Source organism: Crinia signifera, chromosome 1, assembly GCF_055691185.1.
Source record: "Crinia signifera chromosome 1, ASM5569118v1, whole genome shotgun sequence".
In the NCBI taxonomy this organism is placed as follows: domain Eukaryota; kingdom Metazoa; phylum Chordata; class Amphibia; order Anura; family Myobatrachidae; genus Crinia; species Crinia signifera.
In genome coordinates, this window is record NC_139217.1 from 240851408 (window position 1) to 240876252 (window position 24845).

The following is a 24845-nucleotide window of genomic DNA, read 5'->3' on the forward strand; positions in this document are numbered from 1 at the left end:
TTCATGTCGGCATGGAGTTGATTTTATATAGTGTGGCGAGCCACCGAGTAATACTAAGCAAATAGCTTAGTGGGCGCCCAACTAACATATAAGTACCCAAAAAAATTGTTAAATATAGATTAAATGACCTGCTGGGACTAGTAGTCCCACTACAGAGCCAATACTGAAATAAATGAGACCCACACAAAGTATAAATTTATTACGCCCTTCACATACTGTATCCAAGTACCTATCTTGATCACGTAGGTTCGGTCCACTTCTCCATGTAGAATCCAAAAGGGTACCTGTGAAAATAAACTTATACTCACCATCCATCCAATGTAGATCGTGTCCTCATTCACCCAGGGGGGGAGGGGGTGGGGGACATGCTGTTTTAAAATATATATATATATTTTTCCGGCTGATCTGCGCGATGCCTCAGACTCATCCATATTTGGCTGCCAGGAAACTCTGCAGCAAAATACGAGTATTTTCGGCTGATTACGACAAATCCCAGTAAAATTTTCCCCACTGTATACACAGATTGTTTACTACAGTAGCTTCATTTGCATGTTAAACCAGCAAGATATGGTTATAGAATTACCATTTATTTCCTATTAAACTTAAACATGTTTAACCCCTCTAACATGAAGTACTTTTTAAGTTGATGCTTCTGTGTTTTGAAATCATATCTTATAATTTTTTCTCAGAATTTTCAGGAATTTCTTTGGGTAATATTGTGATACGGTCATTTTGTCTACAACCGTTATGCTTAAGTAACTTTATGCCACACACCGTAATGCCCATTGTACATACCATAATCCTTAATTCACTTTTATGCCACACACCAAAATACTTTAGGGTAACGCTTTACACGCAATGGTGTAATTATTAATTTTTCAAACCCCCCCCCCCCACTTATACATAATGCACTCTGTAGTGATACTTACATGCATAATGCCCCCTGTAGTGTTGCGTACACATATAATCCCCCCCCCCAGCAGTGCCCCATTACACACATAATGCTCCCACTAATGCCACTTACACATACTGCCGTGACTAGTGCCACTTACACACCTAATGCCCCCACTAGTGCCGCTTACAAAGATGGCCATCGCCACAAAGGAGACAGCTGCTAGAGGTCCTCCTACACCTCTAGCGTCTGTCCGCAGCAGACAGGGGGAAGGGCCGCATAGGATGGGCGGTCGACATCCAGAGGGCAGACTGGCGGGCAGCGAGTGTGGTGCCAGGCGCCCTGCTACTCTTCATCACCTGGAGCTTGCTCTCCTCTGGCTCCACCCTCTCCCAGAACTCACAACAGGTTTTAGTAAACCCCATGTCCTCTACCCATTTTATGTTATGTAACTCTGCCATATCTTGCATCCCTGGCCCACTTTGTGTAGTGGCCTGACACCTTGTTTGGCCCCAGTGAGGGCAAAGGTCTAAGTGGCCATGGGGGTCTGGATCCAATCAATGTCCTCTACGCTTCTATGTTACACAACTTTGTTATATGTTGCTTCCCTGACCCAGTTTGTGAATATACAGTATATATATATATATATATATATATATATATATATATATATATATATACTGTATATATAGTAGTAGTACATTTATTTCTAAGGCGCCGCAAAGTGTCCGCAGCGCCGTACATAGCAAACAAAAAAACAAATTACAAGGTAACGTACAGGGTGTGTTGAAAAATACAGTATAAATAGGGGTATAGCTGGTAGAACTAAAATCAGCATCAGTTCAGAAGTAGGTTTCAAAATTGTCGAGGAGACTGAAGATGAAGTAGAGGAAGGGAAGAACAGGACAGGAGCACAGGTGAGGTAAAGAGGTAGGGTGAGTACGTGAGGAAGGAGGACCCTACTCATAAGAGTTAACATACTGAAAATAGGTGGGTGGACGAATGAAAAACAATAGGATAAGTAGGAACGGAGGGGAATGGAGGCAGCATAGGAGGATCAAAAGAGGTTAGGAGGAGGGATAGGCTAGTCGAAAAAAGTGGGTTTTGAGGGAGCGCTTGAAGGCGGTAAGGGAATCAGAAAGCCTGATGGGTGGCGGGAGGTTGTTCCAGTGCAGGGGGGCACCGCGAGACAAGTCTTGGACACGGGAGTGGGAGGAGGTGATTAGGTGAGAGGTCAGTCAGCGATGGAGCGAAGAGGACGGGAGGGAGTGTGGATAGAGATCAGTGAAGAGAGGTAAGGAGCGGTGGAGGAGGAGAGAGCCTTGTAGGTGGTGGTGAGGAGTTTAAAGGGAACTCTGAAAGGAATGGGGAGCCAGTGAAGAGATAGACAGAGGGGGAGGCGGAGGTAGAGCGGCGGGAGAGGAAGATGAGCCTAGCAGCAGCGTTAAGAATGGATTGGAGAGGTGCGAGGCGGGTGAGAGGTAGCCCAGAGAGAAGGATGTTGCAGTAGTCAAGGCGGGAGATGACAAGAGAATGAATGAGAATTTTGGTTGCGTCAGTGGAGAGGAATGGTCTGATGTGTGAGATGTTGCGTAGGTGAAAGTGGCAAGACTGTGAGAGAGCACGAATGTGGGGGGTGAAAGAGAGGGAGGAGTCAATAATGACACCGAGGCAGCGTGTTTGGTCGGTGGACGTGATCTCGGTTTCACCAATGCTGATGGAGATAGTGGGAGAAGAGGGGATGTTCGGGGGATGGAAGATTAGAAGTTCAGTTTTAGCCATGTTTAGTTTCATGAAGCGTTGGGTCATCCAGGCTGAGATGGCCGTGAGGCATTCGGAGACCTTGGACAGGAGTGATGGGGATAAGTCGGGGGAGGAGAGATAGATTAGGGTATCATCAGCATAAAGGTGGTAATGAAAACCATAGGAGCTGATGAGGGTGCCCAGAGAGGTGGTGTAGAGGGAGAAGAGGAGAGGGCCAAGGACTGACCCTTGGGGAACACCGACTGGCTGCGGGGTAGTAGGAGAGGAGGAGCTCGGATTGGAGACGGAGAAGGAGCGATCGGAGAGGTATGAGGTGAACCAGGAGAAGACCGTGCTGAGCAGGAGAGGGTAATCAACAGTGTCAAAGGCAGCCAACAGATCAAGCTGGATGATGATAGAGAAGAGGCCTTTGGATTTAGCCGATAGTAGATCGTTAGTGACTTTGGTCAGGGCAGTTTCAGTGGAATGTAAAGGGCGGAACCCGCATTGGAGGGGGTCTAGAATGGAGTTAGCAGTAAGGTGGCTTAAGAGACGATTATAGGTCAGACGTTCTAGGAGCTTGGAGGCAAAAGGGAGGAGGGAGATGGGCCTGTAGTTGGATGGAGATTTGGGGTCCAGATTTGTTTTTTTGAGAATTGTGGAGACAAGAGCGTGTTTGAAGGAGGAAGGGAAGATCCCAGAGGATAGGGAAAGATTAAAGAGGTGAGCCAGGTGAGAGCAGACTGACGGACTGAGACGATGGATAATATTGGAGGGGATAGGATCAAGCGGGCAGGTGGAGGGAGAAGCGGATTGAAGGATAGAGTGGACTTCAGCAGCAGTGGTGGGGTAAAATGAGGACAGGGGTTGGAAGGAGGGGAGTGGAGATGGAGGGGAGGAGGGAGAGGGTGAGGTCATGGCAGCAGTGATGGCAGTCCTGAGAGAGGAGATTTTGGTTGAAAAGTAGGTAGCAAAATCAGCGGCTACGATGGAGGACGGAAGAGCTGGAGGAGGGGGGGAGAGCAAGGAGTTGAAGGTGGCGAAGAGCCTGCGGGGATTGGATGATTGGGAAAGGATGAGGGACTTAAAGTAGGATTCCTTGGCCAGAGCAAGGGCAGAGCTGAAAGAGGAAAGAATGAATTTGAAATGGAGATAATCCGCAAGGGAGCGTGATTTCTTCCAGAAGCGCTCAGCAGTGCGAGAGCACTTTTTAAGGAATTGGGTGATAGGCGAGTGCCATGGTTGGGGGTTGGAGCATCGAAGGGGGATAGAGGAGAGAGGGCAGGCAGAGTCCAATGCCGAAGAAAGGGTGTCATTATAGAGGGAGGCAGCGAGGTTCGGGCAGGACATGAGGGCGATTGGGGCGAGAAGAGGACACAGCGTGTTTGAGAAGGCAGCAAGTTCAAGTATGTTGACGTTATGCCGTGAGACAATGCGCTTGGGAGGGGGGGTGGGAGAGGGGGAAGCAGTGAGGGAGAAGGAGATGAGGTGATGGTCAGAAAGAGGAAAAGCCGAGATAGTGTAGTCAGTAAGGGAACAAGAGCGAGAGAAGACGAGATCGAGGGAGTGTCCTTGGATGTGGGTGGGAGAGGTAGTCCACTGAGATAGGCCAAGAGAGGAGCAGAGAGAGAGGAGTTTGGAGGTGCCAGGATCAGCGGGGTTATCCAAGGGGATGTTAAAGTCAACAAGAATGACAGATGGCAGGTCAGAGGAGAGGAAGTGTAGAAGCCAGGCGGCGAAGTTGTCAAGAAATTGGGAGATAGGGCCAGGGGGGCAGCGACACGGAGGTGGTAAGGGTAGTATAGACGGATAGAGTGAGACTCAAAGGAGGAGAAAAGGAGAGAGGGTTCAGGGTGAATGACACTGTGGGTGCATGAGGCTGAGAGGAGAAAACCCACACCACCACCTTGGCGACCGTCAGGCCTGGGAGTGTGAGAGAAAGAGAGGCCACCGTGGGAGAGAGCAGCTGGAGAGACAGAATCAGAGGTGGAGAGACAGAATCAGAGGTGGAGAGCCAGGTCTCGGTGATAGCAAGGAGGTGGAATGCTCTAGAGATGAATAGGTCATGGATGGCAGGGAGTTTGTTGCAGATGGATCTGGCGTTCCATAGTGCACAGGAAAGTGAGGGGGTGGGTTGTGTATTTATGTGGATAAGGTTTTTGGGATTGCAGAAGCGAGGGGGGGTCGTTGGGAGGGTAGGGGTGCGGGGGCGAGTGGTCAGGATAGGTATGGGAGGGGGGAGGAGCAGTTGGAGAAAGTGAAGTTGAGAGATTAACAGCCATGAGGAACCGAAGGTGAGAGGTGGTTGTCGGATCTGACAATCCCATCTTTTCCTATTAAATAATTTTGAAGGTGAATGCACGCCATGAGGACCCCCCTCATCTCTCTGATGTTCAAATGGCTTTGCCCCATCTCCTGCGTCCAAATGCCTTGGACCATTTGGTCTCTGCAGACTGCTCCCCAGCCTACCTGGCTGGCATCGGTAGTTACCACCATCTGCCTGTATGTCAAGAACACCCTTCCTTGTCCTGAGACCACCATCTTAGACTGGTATGCTCTTTTTGATCCTTGTTTTTTCCTTTGCCATCCAACTGTGCTAGGAAGCAATTCTGGAAGGCTTTATATGAAACCTGCCCCAAGGTATGGAATCCAAAGCCGCAGAGTTTAGGCCTATTACTTTCATGCAGGTCCCTGATGATGCCACTCTCTTGTCCAGAAGATTGAGCACCTCTCTTCTTATTTTTTTATTTCAAATCTTTATTATTTTTATAATACAAAAGACAGAGCAAAACATAAAAAAATATACAGACATACAATACATTAAAATCCAGTTTAGATACCTATACAGAATATGAGCACCTCTCTTCTTAATTTATCTCTCCTTTCTTCTGTTAATGTTATAGTCATTGAACAGGTGTCTATCTGTACTCCTAGGTATTTTACCGAGCGAGAGGGCTCCAAGTGACTCTTCTGCAAGTGACTCTTCTTTACATTTATTAGCATCCATGTTCTTCTAAATACAACCTGACCTTTCTTGTGTGGCTTATGGCTTCTGCCTTTGTCTGTGCCATGATAAGAATGTCGTCCAGGTATGGCCATAGTGTGATAACTTGCCTTTGTAAAACTTTGCTGGGAAGTGGCCAGCCCAAAGGGAAGGGCGACAAACTGATAAGTGACTCCTCCCAGTCTGAATCTGAGAAATCTGTGGTGTCCTGGAAAAATGGGTACGTGTAGGTATGCGTCTTGCAGATCTATTGTTGATAGATAAGATCCTACCTTTATATCGGGTATAATAGTCCTCAGTGACTCCATCTTGAATTTTTTAACTAGCACATAAGTGTTTAGTCTGCTTAGGTCTAGAATCGTCCTGAAGCCTCCGGACACTTTTTTTTACTATGAAAAACCTTGAATGCCAGCCCTGCGCCTTTTGATCTTCTGGTACTACTACCACCACTTTCTGGCTGATCATATTCTCCAGACTGGCCAGCAATGCTGATCTTTCTACTGCATTCTAAGGGACTGGAGATTCTGTTCTCCAATATACCGGGTGTATAACAAATTCTATTTTGTACCCTGATGCAATAATTTCCAGTACCCATTTGTCTTTGACAGAACGAGACCAGATCTCCTCGTACTACAGCAGTCTGCCCCCTACTGTCTTCATGATTTCATTGATTGGACTGCTTGAAGGGGTATCTTCCCTCTCTACCCCTTTTGCCACGAAGAAAGCTTTGATTGCCAGCCCAAGATCTTCTGAAATTCCTACCAGGTCTATAGGTTTGGTTTTAACTTCCTTAAAATCTGATGTACTTGCCAGGTGCACCTCTCTTTGACTTGTCCTGGGGAATCCAGACAGATTTTCCCCCTGATATTTTAGTAATTATCTCATCCAGTTTGCTTCCAGACAAGTATTGACCCTGGAATGGTAAAGAAATTAACTTCTGTTTGGACTGAGGGTCCGCCGCCCATTGCTTAAGCCATAGAGCTCGTCTGGCAACTGCTGTGGTAACATTTGTCCTAGCCGCCATCCTGACTACATCCAATGAAGCGTCGCACAGAAATTCTACTCCAATTTGAATATTTTGCATAACTTTAACCAGCTCTGATCTTTTGATGCCATCCAGTGTGTAAGATTCCAAATCCTGGCACCATGATCTCAAGACTCTAGCTGTAATTGCCATGGCAGAAGAAGCTTTAATAGTAGCCCCTGAAGTAACATGCTGTTTCCTAATGCTGATTTCTATCTTTCTTTCCATGGAGTCCTTAAATATGTTGGCACCCTCCAATGGTAACGTGGTCTTTTTAGAAATTCTAGCAATTGCTGCGTCTACTTTTGGGGCCTCTTCCCTTCTATGTACTTGGTCTGTATCAAATGGATACATTTTTGAGACCCTGAGCGGAACAGCCACTGGGCAGGCATGCACTTCTCACCGGTTGAACCTGCACATTTATCTGATAAGGGCTTATTTCAAAGGTAGCACTTACAGACACCGGCATCTGGAGCCGTGCCTCCCACATGATGTGCATTGCGCACTCCCATGTGATGCCCTGTGAGGACGCCATCACATCAACATCGAACAACTCCTCCTAGCTTTACGCCTGGCACACTCTCACTGCCACGCGAGACGCGGCCTGGTCCCCACCACCATAATATGCTGGCAGCCTGGAACTGGACCTTCAGCAGACAAAAGGTACCCCTAACTATTCTCGCAGCGGAGACCCTTCCAGGTTGTTGTCTTTTTAAATGCCTCGACCTTAACTGCTCTAGGACAGTAGAGAGGGCTGCAGCTTCAGGGTAACCTGTCCACAAACCTGGAAAGGAAAAAAAGACACTCTGGCTTCCGGGGAGGAGCTTATATAGGGCCAGGTGTTCTTTTTTGTGTTTTCTTTCCAGAGTACTACTCTACAGGACTTAACCCATTAGTGGCTGCCATGGGGAGGTAGAGGAAAGGGTGTTTTACACCATTTGGAGCCACTTTAAACCACTTTTTGGAGGATAAAGGGTAGGAGCGAAAACTGGTAAAAGGCCCCAAGCAAATCAATATTAAGCGCTGTTTTCTACTGTGCAAAAATGTAGACCACCTATTAGGGTATGAGTATTCATAATTCCATCAGTCATCTGAGATTTATCTGTTGAACAGTATTACACGATTTGGAGGTTTTTTTTTCCTTTTATGTATTCTTTGGAAGAGGAGCAATGACGTTCTGAGGGAAGGAGAATCGTGTAATTCACTTTGTGTATTCACTTGCTCTCCAAACTGGAGGGCAAGTGAATACCACCAAGGTGGAACTAGACTACTGGAAGCAGTGAGCAAGAAGCTGGTACTAGAATCTGGAAACAAGACGCAGAAACTGACGTAAAAATAATTTACAACAGCGGTGGCTCATGACAGTAACCACAGGCCCCCCCCCTCCCCTTGAGGATATCCAGATAATCCCAAATAAGGATACATAAGAACCTGGAATATTGGTTGAAAGGAAACAGTAGCAAAAACCAGGCAAAACAGACACAAGCTATGACTACAGCTTGTGACATAGGATGGGGTGGGGGTGTTTAAGCTGATGGGGATAAAAAAAAAGCAGAGCCTGGCAGTGGATGACGGTGTACACAGCAATAGGAATGAAGGCGGCATTCAGAGTCTTGTAATTCCATGAAAGTAGTGCATTTAACATACTTTGATGTATTTAATGCACTATTCAAGAAGAACAAGACCACATTATGCAACACATCACACATAGTAGTAACCTTTACGCCACATTACACCCTGCACAGTAATGCCAATGTGCTACATTATTCCCAACCAATAATGCCCATTGTACCTAATTTTGGCCCACTGGCGCCTCAGAATACTAATGCCCACTGCATCACATTACGCTTCACACAGAAGTGGCCATTGCACCACATTACAAACGACACCGTAATGCCCACTGTCTCATATTACGCCCCATACAATATTACCCATTGTGGCACATTGCAACTAACACAATAATTACCACTGCGCCACATTACACCCCACACAATGTTACCCACTACACCACATTTATCCCTACACAATATTACCCACTGCACTACATTATGCCACACAAAACATTACCCATTGTGGCACATTGCAACCCGCAAAATACCCATTGCGCCCATTATACCCCACATAATAATTCCCACTGTGCCACATTACACCCCACACAAAACAGTTATGTGGGTCTAAGAAAATGATATAAAGATGCTATTACCTCATCAGGAACGGTGTTTCGGAAGTTCCAATCAGTGGCGGTAGAACTCTTCTGCATACTCCGCAGCACCCGGATTAATGGAGCTCCGGCGACTTGCACAGATCAGCCCCTGCCCCTCCGCCTCCATAGATGCATGCACATCCCATCACTGTGCAGTGCGCATCCATGGTGACTCCCGCCCAGGGCCCGCCTGAGACATGTGCACTCCCGTCTGCCTGACCTGTGGCTGTGAAAATAATTATCAACTGGTGACCTCCGCACTCCAGTCCACAGGCACATTCAGGGGCAGATTTATTAAGCTTGGAGAAGAGAGAAACTGGAGATAAAGCGGAGAAAAGGTAAAAGGAGATAAATCACCAGCCAATCAGCTGTGTTTGAAATAGACAGTTGGGAGTTGATTGGCCGGTGCTTTATCTCCTTTTACCTTTTCTCCTCTTTATCTCGAGTTTATCTCTTCGCCAAGCTTAATAAATCTGCCCCTCAGTGCTGTTAGTGGAATTAAAAAGTCTGGTGACCTTGATAAGCAGAGGCTGAGCTGGGGAAGAGGTGATGCTGGAAGTATCACAGGCACTGGGCACTGCTGATAATGCTGCACACTTCCCATTTTATTTTTGCTATCTAAAATCACAGTGTGTGGCATATGTATAATTAGCAGCATGGTGTTTGGCATATGTATGATGGGTATCTTAGTGTGTGGCATATCTGTAAGGGGCATCTCAGTGTATGGCATATATATAGAGGGGAATCCCAGTGTGGCATATGTATAATGGGCATCATGGTGTGTGGCATATGTGTACTGGCCATTATGCTATGTGGCATATGTGTAATGGGCATTACGGTGTGTGGCATGTGTAATGGGTATCACGGTGTGTGGCATATGTATGAGTATCACAGGCATCATATGTATAATGGGCATCACAGTGAGTGGCATATGTATAATGTGCATCACAGTGTGTGGTAAATATATAATGGGCATCACGGTGTGTGTGGCATATGTATAATGGTCATCACGGTGTGTGGCATATGTATAATGGGCATCACAGTGTGTGGCATATGTATAATGGGCATCACTGTGTGGCATATGTATAATGGGCATCACAGTGAGTGGCATATGTATAATGGGCATCACAGTGTGTGGCATATGTATAATGGGCATCACAGTGTGTGGCATATGTATAATGGGCATCACAGTGTGGCATATGTATAATGGGCACAGTGTGTGGCATATGTATAATGGGCATCACTGTGTGGCATATGTATAATGGGCATCACAGTGAGTGTCATAAGTATAATGTGCATCACAGTGTGTGGTAAATGTATAATGGCATCACGGTGTGTGTGGCATATGTATAATGGGCATCACGGTGTGTTGCATATGTATAATGGGCATCACGGTGTGTGGCATATGTATAATGGGCATCACAGTGTGTGGCATATGTATAATGGGCATCACTGTGTGGCATATGTATAATGGGCATCACAGTGAGTGTCATAAGTATAATGTGCATCACAGTGTGTGGTAAATGTATAATGGGCATCACGGTGTGTGGCATATGTATAATGGGCATCACGGTGTGTTACATATGTATAATGGGCATCACGGTGTGTGGCATATGTATAATGGGCATCACAGTGTGTGGCATATGTATAATGGGCATCACTGTGTGGCATATGTATAATGGGCATCACAGTGAGTGTCATAAGTATAATGTGCATCACAGTGTGTGGTAAATGTATAATGGGCATCACGGTGTGTGGCATATGTATAATGGGCATCACGGTGTGTTGCATATGTATAATGGGCATCACAGTGTGTGGCATATGTATAATGGGCATCACAGTGTGTGGCATATGTATAATGGGCATCACTGTGTGGCATATGTGTAATGGGCATCATGGAGCGTGGCATATGTGTGATGAACATCTTAGTGTGTGGTACATCTCCGCCCACTCTGCTCCTTTCCAGAGAGTTCCTGTACCTATTTTTCTACAAAATTAGCACTGATTACATCTATTAGATACGCTTACTATGACACCCCATGACTGGTACAGAGGAGTTGGCATTCTGTGTTGTACACAGCATATTATGCCACAAATTATCGTTTGTTTTTTTAATGATCCCTTCTCCTCTGGGGGCAGATGCTCTAAGCTTCAAAAGTGATAAAATGGAGAGAGATATACAACCAGCCAATCCGCTCCTAACCTCCATGTCACAGGCTGTGTTTGAAAATGTCAGGCAGGAGCTGATTAGTTGTTTGTTTATCACTCTCCATTTTATCACTTTTGAAGCTTAGTGTACCTGACCTCTGATGAAAAGGTTCAAAGACAAATTACAACCATGGCTGTACATTCTGTTTTATGCAATTAAGTAACTAAAGGAAGGAAAGGTAGTACTAAATCAAATAATAAGTGAAACCTTTATTTTTAAAGAACAATCCATTAGGAGACTTCTTTAATGATGTCCCATTCCAGGGTCGTCCCAGACAATCCCACCTGTGACTCACTAACATTGCTCATCTGTAAAACATATGACCAAATGTAGGCTAAAATTATTGTAAAAAGATTACCAGATTTTGTAGCTTTGAAGATGAAATGTTGTCATTTATTTTCATATATGTAGAAATTTGACAGTTTTCTAGCTCCTTCTAGAAGGCAACCACAATTACTTGCATTTACCCTCTGCCTGTTAAGTCAGAGCTTGTATAATGGTGAGTTCGTTCCTAATTCTATATACAGGTTGAGTATACCTTATCCAAAATTTTGGATAACGTATTATTTTGTATTTCAGAATATTTTTATATTTCAATGATGTATCTTGAGGTATTTTGCATTTATGCGGTATAAACACATCAGCCACATGAAATTCACACAAATATATTTTATTTGTGCATAAAACAAGATTTCAAAACATGAAACAAAGTTTGTGTACTATCTCAGATACTAAATGCCAAGAAATCATTGTCTTGCAAATATTTAGTGCCAGTTAAATATTTTTAAAGGGGCAATCATTTACACTGCAAAACCATTTTGATTTTTAAGTGTAAATGATTGCCACTTTAAAAAAACTGGAGATTTCTTACCAAATCTCTCACTTTCTGAATCTCTCATCAATATTTTACCCCCTATGTCTACAATACAAACATATTGTACTGCCAATCCTCTTACTCACCTGCTGACTAGACCAAAACATGAATATCATGTGTAAAAAAATATTTCCAAAGATGGATCCCGAAGGAGTTTATTGACCAAAATAGTTTTGATGGTCACCCCCCTAAAACAGCCTTTTTATGGAGTAAATCCACACATTTTAGGCAACACAAGGCTGTATCTAGTAGGTATCTGCTTTTGTCTGCCATTTTCACTCATAAAAGTAGAACCCATTGGTTTTTAGAAGCCTGAAATTGTAGATTCAACAAGCTCCAGACCCTATGAGCTACTGTACACCACAGATTTGTTTCCTTCCTCAGCAATAGGCCCTTTTGTTATACTGTAGGTGCCACTACCACACTCCCTTTAATGGGACAGGACATGCACACCAAGCTTAAGGATGATAATTGCCTGTGCAATCTTTTTACATCTCAACTTCATTAAATATATAGGATAAGACAACTATGCCCTAATATGTTGCCCTTATAAGTGTGACTATGATAGGCATGACATCCTGTAACAATGCAATATTATGGGAAATAACCTAAATGTTGTACAATGTTGTATTCTAACTATGTCATTTTTATGCTGTATGTAAAATATAGATTATGGCCCTTGTGAGTAATTATTCACGATTCTTTAAATAAGTACTGTAAGTCATACGTTTTCCGTGATCTAACCAATTTGCCTGAACAACCATTTTTTCCAATTTTCCACTTCTACTGGATAGGCAGTGGCAGTTCTTCAAACCCTAACCTGTTTTCATTATGTTACTTTATCACTGTATAACTTGACCTTCTTTGGCCCTGATTCCCCCAGCCGCGCCATTTTACATCCTATGTTGGAACAGTATGAATGATATAAGGCGCAGTCCAATGGCCGAGAGGGGGAACCAGTGGTTTACCTGCTCTGGCCTGGTGCGAAAAAAGAATGAAATAGGTAACCAGGGGGGGGCAGATTAATTAAGCTTGGTGAAGTGATAATGTGCCTGGTGCTTTATCACCAGCCAATCAGCTCCTTACTGTGAAGTTACAGGCTTGGTTTGAAAAATAACAGGTAGGAGCTGATTGGCCGGTGATAAAGAACAGACACTTTATCACTTCAAGCATAATAAATCTACCCCCAGATTTCTCAAGTATAGCGTTCTCTTACTTATTGAACCACCCTCCTAAATACCCCTGATAATGCAGAAATTCACTCTTGGTCTTTTTTACACTGTTGTCAATTTAGTGGTTCTGCCTGGAAAAAAAAATAATAATAATAAGGTTATTTATATAGCACATTTCTCCCAATAGGACCCAAAGTGCTTTACACTTGCCTTACACAAATAAAACAAGCTTAACAGTGGATAGTCGTGGAATGCTTGAGAGAACAGGAAAGTCTTGAGTCTATTTTGGAAGGATTCTACAGTGGGGCCCTCTCGCACTGTGCGAGGAAGAGAGTTCCATAGAATTGGTGCCACAAAACTGAAAGTTTCTACCCCAGACAAGTTCAGGCAAATTATAGGTACAGTTAATAGTCCATCATCTGCAGATCACAGTTATTAAGAGGAACAGTAAGGAATCAGAAGCTGCTTCAAGTACCTTGGTCTCTGGTTAAGAAGGACTTTGAAGTCATTAAGCCAATCTTAAAAGCAATTCGCCATCTTATAGGCAGCCAGGGAAGGGTGTAAAGACTGGGTGTAATGTGGCTGGAGCGGGGCTGGTTGGTTAATAGCCTGGTAGTTGCATTTTGTACCATCTGCAAGCTGTTCTGCAAAAGAGCAACTACTACAGTATGCCTATAATAATGGGATGCATTTGATGCTGACATCCTACAGAATTAAAATCCTTCTGTGCGAGCAAATATTGTGCACCAAGCTGAAATAGCTCATTAGACCAATCCTGCCAAATAAAATGTTGTTTTACCTATATCAGTGCAAAATAAAGGTGCATGAATGCTTTCGGGGCCACAACTTTTACACCCCAATAAGACCGCACACTTACACATAAACCCAGATGCCCTTGGGCAGTAGCTGCATGACTTAAAAGCATTTTTGGTTTCAGAAATGTCCCTCACAGTATGAAAGACAATAAGGTTCGGAATATGGAGGTAGTTTCCTTTCAAAGTAACATGTCTACATTAACACAAAAAGTCCAACTCAAATATATGAAAAAAATCAAATTACATTTATTGATGCAGTTTTCTTTTTTTTTTTCTTTTTTTTGATAAGCAACTTTTTCAGTCTAAAGAATTTTTACAATATAAAGAACATACAAATGACATGATATATATATATATATATATATATATATACATATATATATATATATAATATTCTACACTGGACAACTAAAATCTAGGACTGATTCTAATCCTACGAGCAAAATACAAAGCAGGCTCGGTGAGAGATTGCTTTATATCCCAAATACTGTCATCATATAAAGAACAAATAGCGGTACAATTTTAATTTTTTTGTCTTTTAAATCCTGTCCTAATGTTACAGTATTTTACATCACACTAGAATAACGCAGACATTGCAGGAGGAAAAAAAATAAAAGTATAAAAATTAAGAATAGGAAGGACGTGGGTTATTAGCATAATCCTGTACAAAGTTGCTTTGGGATACAATAGAAAAAAAAATCAAATGAAACAACGAAAAAAGAGCACAGACATCTTTTGCAATGAGGTCCTTTATGTTTAGAAAAAAAAAAGAAAAAAATCCTTCATAAGAAAGTTAAAATATGTCTCCTATTATGTAAGAGACAGTTCATGTTTCCCCTATAACTTCCCTTGTCCCTGCAGGCTCCGAAGGAGGGAGGAAGAGAGTGGGCTCCCATGTGACATATATGTACAGTTACCTCCTGTCCTCCTGTATGCCCTTCTTTGCTGTATACTTCAAGGGGTATATTTGCCTGGTATAATATTTCACAGTAGTATTGCAGACTAAAAATGACCCTTATATTTCTCATTGTAAAAAGGGCCTTTTGTATTACATGTAGAGGAGTGTGTGAGATATGCATGTGTGCTTAAGCAGACAGCGGAACTTTCATTTGCAGATCTGTCAGGTTAAACAAAGTGAGCAGTGTGTGGCTCTTTAATTGTTGAACAACTACTCCCAGCATGCATGTTAGGAGATCTAATGAATTCATCAATGTAACATAGGTGCTTGTCATGGTAATATCTAGGTTTCGTATATGGAACCACATCTCTATGGTGGGTCTCTCTCAGTGGCTCTTTTGGTGTAATATGGTGTGAGGAATGAGATAAATATCAGTGCTGGCGATGAGGGAGATCTAGCTGCACCCTAGAGACCCCTGCTCTATTGCCAGATGAGATCAGGTTCCAAGAAATACCCTGTTTGGGTGCTTGGTTCAGACTGAGAAACACATCAATAGTCACAACTGGTTAATGGACCATCACAGAGACAGACCTGACTGTTGGAAGACACAGACATGGCTATTATAGAGAACCCACACAATATCCATCACCTATTTTGCTTTGCTATAGAACAGTCTAAACTCTGACATTACTTTAAACCACATAGACATCTATAAATGAGAGTTCTGAACATAATATATTTAATAACAGTTAATGTCTATAAAGAGTTTGTCATTTGCTCCTGGCAGGATCCCTAAGTTTATTTTGTTTTGTGTTTTTTTTTAATTCAATTGGTACAATGTATGTTTTCAGTTCTTTTAGGATGGAAAGGGGACTAATAATGAACCATTTTTTTACTTTTGTAAACTGGCATAAAGTGTATTGCTTCAATATTGCACAATCTGTAACACATCATTTTTCCTGTATTCTATTTAGATCAGGGTTGTCAGACTTGGGGCCCTCCAGTTGTTATGGTAACTACACGACCTAGCATACCCTGCCAAAGTTTTACCACTACCCCATAGAAAATCTGTCTCATGGAATACTGGGATGTTTAGTTCCACAACAGCCGCAAGTCTGAGAACCCTCATCTAGATACTGTGGGGCAGATTTATTAAGCTTGGAGAAGAGATAAACTGGAGATAAAGCGGAGAAAAGGTTAATGGAGATAAAGCACCAGCCAATCAGCTGTGTTTGAAAAAGACAGTTGGGAGTTGATTGGCTGGTGCTTTATCTCCTTTTACCTTTTCTCCGCTTTATCTCCAGTTTATCTCTTCTCCAAGCTTAATAAATCTGCCTGTGTAAACCTGTACTGTACAGTTTTTCTACATATTCTTTAATTAGGTCTGTATCCTGAAACTAGAGTAACTTCCAATGTGATCATTGCTATACATGTTGCTGCGTTGACTATCCAATCTGTGAAAACTCTGAAAAGAGAAATATTTCTGAAAACTGGTGTCATAGCCCATGGAAAACAATCAGATCATTACGGATCCATACCCTCCAACATGACCCATTCCATTAGGTATAAAATGCTCTGTTCCTGGACTTCCCTGCCAGTGGCAGTTACAGATGTGAGTATGCAGCACATTCCAATATTCAAAAAGGGGAGCCACACCTAATGCCACCCCAAACATCACTGACAGTTTATGTGACCCCCCCTGTTTGAATATTTGACTGTGCTGGAGCCCCACCTCTGTAACTGACACTGGCAGGGAAGTCCAGGAACAGAGCATTTTGTACCTAATGGAATGGGTCATGTTGGAGGGTATGGATCCGTAATGGATCACAGGGCATGTCTCCTCTTGATGCACGTCTCCTCCAAAATGATTTATCGTTGTTACATTTGAGAATACCACCAGGTTGCTTTTTGTACAGATGGAGCACGTTATTCTACAACTACAGCACATTTGTATGCTCTCTATGATGCATACATAGTGCATACATACCATGCTTAAGCTCTGTGATTAGTTTATCAAGATCAGGCTGGTGCAATTATGGTCTAATTTAGAGATTTACATCAATCAAATATTTACACAAATCTCTGATGTTTTTAGATGTGTCCATGCAAAGTTCTTGCCTTGTGGTACCAGTCGCAGGGCACCAAAAGCAGCAGCATGATTTATACAGTATACTACTGGTGTTTGGGGATTTATACAGTATACTACTGGTGTTTGGGGGATTGTATCAACCCCATTTTCTGGATGTGTCAAAGCCAGTGGCTGCATCCTTATTCAGATATCCGAGGTTCACACAATTGATCTGATGTTGCTTCAGAAACCTGGAGTGCCCATATTTTCATGTAAGACGGTTCCTGTTGCTTAATTTGCATAATTTTGCAAAGCTGCTGCATTCACAGATAGCATCTGAAAAATTGGTGTAGTTGCTGAATCAGGGCTTTAGAGACCAAATGTGTGACTGAAGTACCAAGGGTCAAATGTAATAGGGTGAGAGTTTCAGAAAGTGAGAGATTTTGGGAGAGTTTTCCCATTCTTTTTAAAGCAGCAATCAATTACACTGCAAAACCAGGTTGATTTTGCCATGTAGTTGATTGCTGCTTTAAAAAGAATGGGAAAACTGTCCCCAAATCTCTCACTTTCTGAAACTCTCACCCTATTACATTTGGCCCCTAGTGTCTAACAGAAACACACTCCATCTGTACACACACATCTATTATATGTAAAGATTATGGGGCACATTTATAGCTAACAAATATGAAAAACTTGTTCACAGATGTGCAAAATGTTGGTCTAACTTTCATTTTCTATACTGTACTAGGAAACATACAGCAACCAATGAGATTGTATCACCTTTTTAGCTTCCCAGTTTCCTTATTTGTCTATGTATTTATATGTCGCAAACCAGACCCCATGTTGTGCATAGTAATATATATTTTTTAATCTATTATTTTTTGCACTCATTAAATACTGTCTGGGAGACTGAAGTGAATGAAGTGACGTAAGCAGAGAGATCCAACACATTTCATGTTCCTCTACAGTAGACACAGGGTAGATTTAGTCTGCTTAAACCTAGCGTCTACAGGGACGTCAGACACACATGCATAAGAGAGCTCTTCTTGTGGACATACTGATATGGAGGTAAGACATGAGGAGTTTATATCTCCTTAAGTGAGCAGAAAGAAATGTAATAATAAATAAAAATCAGAAACTTGCACAGATGTCGCTGTAACTTCTTCAATGTCAGAAGGACTATTTTCCTGGTGCAAAAGAGTCCATATTTCATGATACTGTTGAATTCTCCCAATACTCAATGGAAACCAAGCTGTTGATCTTGGTTGTCTCAGATTCAAAATATGTAGGCTAAATTTGAACCCCAACCTCGCAAGCTGTTTTTGAACATCCAGAAATGATCCTCTTGTCTCTGCAAGTTGGAACTGGGCAGTAGAGTAAGAAACTTCACCAAGGTGTGTCTGAAATGTCCTCCTTCCACACCATTGTGTAACAGGTACAGTCATTGCAGAATTGCAGTCCAGTCATTTGCTTTGTAAGGATATTGTTGTGTCTTTGAAAAGTATGCAAAAGGAGCCTGTAGGGTGGGTGCTTTCCTGCTTTTAAATATACAATGTACTAATTTGTAATCCTCACTGCTTGGACACTGATAGTCCTCCACTGGAGAGGCTCAATGCACCGATGTATGGGAGGATATCACACGCTCATGGTCATGCTGGGTGAGTACTGTGCAGGGAAGATAAATGAACAGTATGTATAGTTATAACTGTAAATGGGTTATATTCATCATTCTAAAAGAAGAAATTATGATTAACCTTTTATAATCTAATACACGCTGTCTGTATAAACTTACCATATAGTATCAAGTCCAGATCTCCCACAGAACCATTAGCACACCTTATAATGGGTGTTATACAAAATCACAAAAATAACTACAGTAGTAACATATTCATCACCTAGTATTGTATATATTCAGGACTCTTCTAGGTAAATTAAAAGAAAGCATACACCCATCAGCCATAACATTGAAACCACCTGCCTAATGTTGTCTCTGTCACCCTAATCCTACCAAAAGAGCTCTGAGGCAGGTACTCTACAAGACTTCAGAAGGTGTAATGTATCTGGCACCAAGATGTACGTAGCAGATCCATTAAGCTGCATGGTGGGGACTACAGGGTTCGGACTTTGGAGGCCAAGTCAGCACCTTGAACTTTGTCATTTTCCCAAAAGTTTCCTGAGCAAGTGTTTGCATTGTGGTGAGACATAGTATCCTTCAGAAAGTGGCCACTGCCATCAGGGAAGAATGCTGCCCATACACTTGTGAGATATAGCATGCAATCATTCGATTTTGACCACATCTGTTTGATAAATCGAATGATTGTATGCACATTTTGTGTACCATTCATCACAATGCGGATGAAACTCGCGTCTCATGATCTTATGTTCTGCACATAATATTTATTGAATTTTGCATGCGGTCGAATGCTTTTTTGTACACATTTGATTTTTCTAACTGCGACGTTCGATTCCTGAAGATTTCTGCTCACTTCCTGACCACTCCTCTTCCACCCACTGTGCACATGACTAGAGAGGAGACGGGAAGCACGTTGCTGAGCTAGTGAACTGCAGACAATTAGGCAGCTTACACCACTCGCCATCAATGATTATGCTGTTTAACCATCACTGCCCACCATTATACTGGCCCACTGCCCAATATGCTGCCTCACTGCAAGCTGCAGGCTGCACCCTGTGCGTCATAATGCAGGCCCATGTGCACACAATTTGCTGGCCCACTGCACACCATTAGGCTGCTGCACCCTGCATACTATTATTTTGCCCCACTGTAAGCTGCTGGCCATGCCCTGTCCACCATTGTGCTGCCCCATGTGCCCACCATTATGCAGGCCCACTGCACACCATTTAGTCGCAGAACCCTGCACTTTAATGTATTATCAAAACTACTGTACATTTCACCAAATTTAACTACAAAACAAACTTTATTTAACAACAATAATGCAACTTTCTCATGTTTTTCTTTAATTGTCTTTTTTTTATTTCTGCAGATGTTACATGAGAGTCACGTTTTTTTATACGGCTTTATCAGCCTATACTGGGAGGAGGAGTGTCTGTGGCTTAAGTCATTCCCGCGACTATAGCAAAAAACTGAAGAGGGAGTACTCCAGGCCTACCTACTATGCTGTGTCGGTGACCTGGGTGCGCAAGAAAATTGCCACCATACGGAAAGTCTTCTTCAAGGAAAATTGCAATTTGAGGATTGAGGAGTCCAAGAGGTCAGGGGCCACTGCAGACAAGGTATATGTGTTACAGCTGTGGTATTTCAAAGACCTGAACTTCCTCTTGGAGAAGCGGTCACCGAAGGAGTCCATAGTCGTCATGGCAGAGTCAAGAACGGAGTATTCGATTGTTGTCTAATATATCCCACCCCTTGACAGGTGCCATTGTAACAAGATAATCAATGTTATTCATTTCAGCTGTCCGCGACTTAATGTTATAGCTGATGGGTGTATATAATTTATACCCTGCTCAGGGATGCAGTACGTTTACCAACATGTATTTGGATTCAACTAGTCTGTATAATGAAAAATGTCACAATTGGTTTAGAACACACGCACACACACACACACACACACACACACACACACACACACACACACACACACACACACACACAGTTCAGTGAAGTAGTGAATAGCAGAAAATGAATACATGTGATGAATGCTCATGAGGCCAAAGTCCTCCAATAGCAGAAAAGTCAAATGTGACCAATGAGTATTACGGCCTGCTTACCAGCCGCTATGCTGCGCACACCACATGACCAGGTAGTAATTCCTCCTTCTGGCAATCTCACTGGAGACTGGTATATACTACAGGATCTTCACAATAGATGCCTTTTAGTATCAGCTGGATAATAAAGTGGTCAAACCAATGGTTAGTGTGGGTGTGGCACTCTCCTAGAGCCTGGATGGAATATATATAGGTGATGTATCAGGCAGCAGTCTTTTGTACCAGGGGTCCCCCGGGACATTCATTGGATTGGAGAACAATGTTGGTTTGCATCATACGGCCAGCTTGGATCCAGGGACAAGTTAGTATGTTGACCATATCCCAGAGCATCACATGGAAACATATCTACATGATATATGCTTTCTTACATTTACATAGAGGAGTCCAATATAAAGTATATCAGTTAATGAATTAATTAATGCTTTTAATAATTATTGTGAAAAAGTATTGTGATTCATTTACATATATTTTTTGCGGATGTTCTTTTATCATCACAGCCTTATACTCTGTGGTCTCAGTGCGTCACAAATTGTGATGTATGCAGAACTGACCACAGCCATACATACTGATTACCCGTGCGTGGGAATATTTTTCTACTTCATTTCCTCGCACTTTGTACAGTCACTGAAAACAAAATGCCACAGTTTTCCAAGGGGGTTATTCAGACATGATTGCTGGGTGCTAATTTGTAATTGCCGCCTAGCCAAAGTGAAATCCTGCTCTCTGCAAGCCTGTGAATGGCTTGCGCAAATTATGCAAATGACAATTATCATCAAATCCATACGCAAGACCCTCATTTGTCCAGTGTGCGCACTCTGTGAGTATCCCAGGATTTTACTTAACTAGTGCGACAAAAACAGGTTATTCAGGCCCGGAGTAGACCTCATACAACTTCCCTTCAAACGCTTGGGCACGCCTGCATTTTACCTGACACTCCCAGAAGACAGACCGCTACCACCCACAAACGCCAGCTTAAGGTCAATTTATGGTCAATGAGAAAAAAGCAGCAGGATTTTATCGCAGGAAGGCCTTGCGCATGCGCACTACAAGCAAAATGTATGTGCAGTCATTCGATAATCGCCCAGCCTGCCAATTCACAGCCACGTGATCAGGTCTGAATAACCCCCCAAATCCAATATATCATTTCAATTACTTAGTTTTTTGTTTTATAAATCCTAAATACAGATTTGTTTGTAACTAGGCTATACTGCAAAAAAGACACCTACAGATGTAGCCACATTCATCGTTACTGCATCAATCGCAACGTGTGACATGCACAGCTATTGGCACAAATCACGATCCTGTTGCCATGCGTGTGTGCCTTATTCACTCCCCGGCTCATAGATGCACATTGAGCGATGATATTGCGGCATATGGATTCCATGCTGCGGGAATGGCATTGGTACGCCACACAGGCACGAGCGGCGGTGGCGCAGCAAAGACGAGCGTGGCTATATCTGTATGTCAGTCATTTATAATGAACATAATATTGGTTTTAGAGAGGAAAAAATGAGTTGTGCTTGGGCCAGAAATGAATGGCCCAACCGTACTAATAATGAAACATTAGGTCATATTCAGCACAGAGGAATTAAAAACGTACGCTTTCGCTTTGGAAGGGGTTTAAGAAGTTCCCGCCCATCTCTCCATCATCACGAGGCGTTCCTGGAGGGTTATTCATCCCTGCCATGTTATTTGGAGAGTTCTACAAGGAAGACATGAATATTCAGCCATTTTGTTAAATCCCTAAATTCTTTACACTTTGTATTCTGCACTAGATTGTTAAAACATATTCATTATAAAAGCAACATTATGATACTACCCATCTATACACACTATAGCATCTATATACACTGTAGCATTATACAACTTTTAAAAAATCTAATTCTAAAGCTTTATAACGGTATAATTTTAAGGTTTTCATTCTACCCATATACAGCAAAGTACAAAGGAATGAGTCAGTTACGGAGTCTGGCGCACACTTACAGGGGGCTATTCTGGTCCACACGCAATGCTGCTAATTTTGCAGTGTTAAGTGTGGACTAAACGCCGCCTGCTGCTCTCCCTCACACGCCGGGTTGCCCTCACATATTGGCAAAACATCCACTCACAGCCTATGGGGCGACACCCACATCATTCAATGTGCACCCTTGACAGGGTGGGCAGCTGACTTCTAATGTCACCGGGCAATTTGCTTGGGAACCCCCAGCATTTTCATGGGAACGCCCACGACACGCTGGGAGTTGCCATAGGCGAATCCCCCGGCCCGCCGCCCCACGTCTGCAGTCTTCGGTGCGTGCACCCAGTGAACACTCTGTTCACCGTGGCCACTCGCACCCTGCGCATACACAGAAATGCGCATTTAAAAAACATCGCACTCGCATGCGTGTAGACCAGAATAACCCCCAAAATGTATTAAAAAGATTTTTAACTAAACACTCTCACTATAACAACATGAAATGCGGTGTTATACGTGCAGTGGTGATCTATCTAACCCTGCTTTTATGGAAGACAGAATGGCATGACGCTGCTGGGAAGGGTAGTATATCAGGTAGTTCTTTGAGAAAACATTATAGGCAAATGCAAGTGCCTGGAAACCCCTCTTCAGCCTGGCCAGCTGTTGCACATATCAAGTGGGAGAAGATTTTCCTACCAAGTCTGGTGTGTGTGTGTGTGTATGTGTATCTGAGTGATCAATCAGCACACCAGAGGTAAAATCTGGTAAGTAGCAATCACTGGGCCTGCATATGTCTGAAGTACTGTATTACATTTTGGGCAAGACTATAGCTTGTTACATGCTAATTATGCATCCTTTAAGCATACCACCCAACAATCAAATCACCGAGATCGGGTCATTCGAGCCGCACAGCCCCAAGCATGCCCGAAAAGGATGCCTCGTCGAAGGGGTGTGGCCTTGTGGGAATGCCAAGGCTTCAAGCCACACCCCATTTTCATGTCACTATGGGGACATGGCTAGTGCTGTGTAAGCTGCTGGCCATGCCCTCACCCCCTCTGTCTCCATGTATAGACACTGTGCAGAGCAGCGGCAGGCAGGGGGGGGGGGACGCCCAACTCCTACCACAGAAATCCCAGCTGGTCCGGGTGGGATGCAGGGTAGTCCCAAAAAAACAAGACTGTCCGGAAAATATTGGGACATTGGGGAGGTATGCTTTATGGGCTTGCAACAATTACTTTAAAGTCAAACATTTGGAAACCTCCCTCCAGAAATCCTGTGTTTATTCATGGACATTATTGCTCTAGCTGGGAGCAATATGGGGTGATGTGACTGATAACCATAGACGTGCGCAGAACATTTTATTAGGGGGTGCACCATCAAAGGGGTGTGCCTAGCACCACCTATTGGGCGTGTCTAACACCGACAATCAGGTGTGTCTACAATCATATATGGACACTCACTACAATATAAGCCACACCATAATCTGCTGCCTCTTTCAGTTTTAATCTTCTAATTACTCTGTATAACAGTACATGCAAATACAGTCATAATCATATATGGATGACGCAGGTATGTAGCGATATGGATGATACAGGTATGTAGCGATATTAAAAGAAGCGCCCATCAATCAATTATGTGTGTTTTGCATTGTTAATTGTACTAGACCAAACAGTGCTAAAAAGCAAAAGTATTTGGTAAAAGGTATTGCTGGTATTCATAGATGTACATAAGGGTGGGCACAGCATTAGGGGGTGCCTGTGCACCCTTAACACTCAATGTGCGCACACCTATGCTGATAACTGGAGTCTGTTTGGTAAATTACCATCGGTTGGTGCTGACTGTCTGTTCTACCTTTACACATTGGTGGGCCAGTATTTATTAGAAACAGTGGAACATGTTTGCCACAATTGTTGACATTTATATGTAAAACTTGGAGAGAGGTAAAGTACCAACTAATCAGCCCTTGGGACCAGATGTACTAAGCTTGACAAGTGATAAAATGGAGAGTGATAAACCACCAGCCAATCAACTCCTAACTGCCATGTCACAGACTGTGTTTTAAAAATGACAGATAGTAGCTAATTGGTTGGTGGTTTATCACTCTCCATTTGATCACTTTTCAAGGATTAGTACATCTCGACCCTTGTCTCTTTTTCAAGCACAGAATCTAACATGATCATTAGAAGCTGATTGGTTAATGCTGTATCTCTCTCCAGGTTTGTCATTTTCCATGCTTTAATAAACA

At 43.0% G+C, this 24845-nt stretch overlaps 1 protein-coding gene across 2 annotated transcripts in view; it reads right to left on the bottom strand.

Moving 5' to 3' along the window:
• Positions 1-17841: 17841 nt before the first annotated feature.
• SSBP4 (single stranded DNA binding protein 4) overlaps positions 17842-24845 on the bottom strand; it is a 360544-nt gene continuing 353540 nt past the window's right edge. For both annotated transcript variants that reach the window (XM_083179459.1, XM_083179460.1), the window contains 2 exons: positions 22247-22348; positions 17842-18567 (listed from right to left, as the gene is read on the bottom strand). In XM_083179459.1, the coding sequence (XP_083035585.1) occupies positions 18538-18567; positions 22247-22348 (132 nt within the window). In that variant the 3' untranslated portion in view covers positions 17842-18537. The remainder of the gene's footprint in view (positions 18568-22246; positions 22349-24845) is intronic.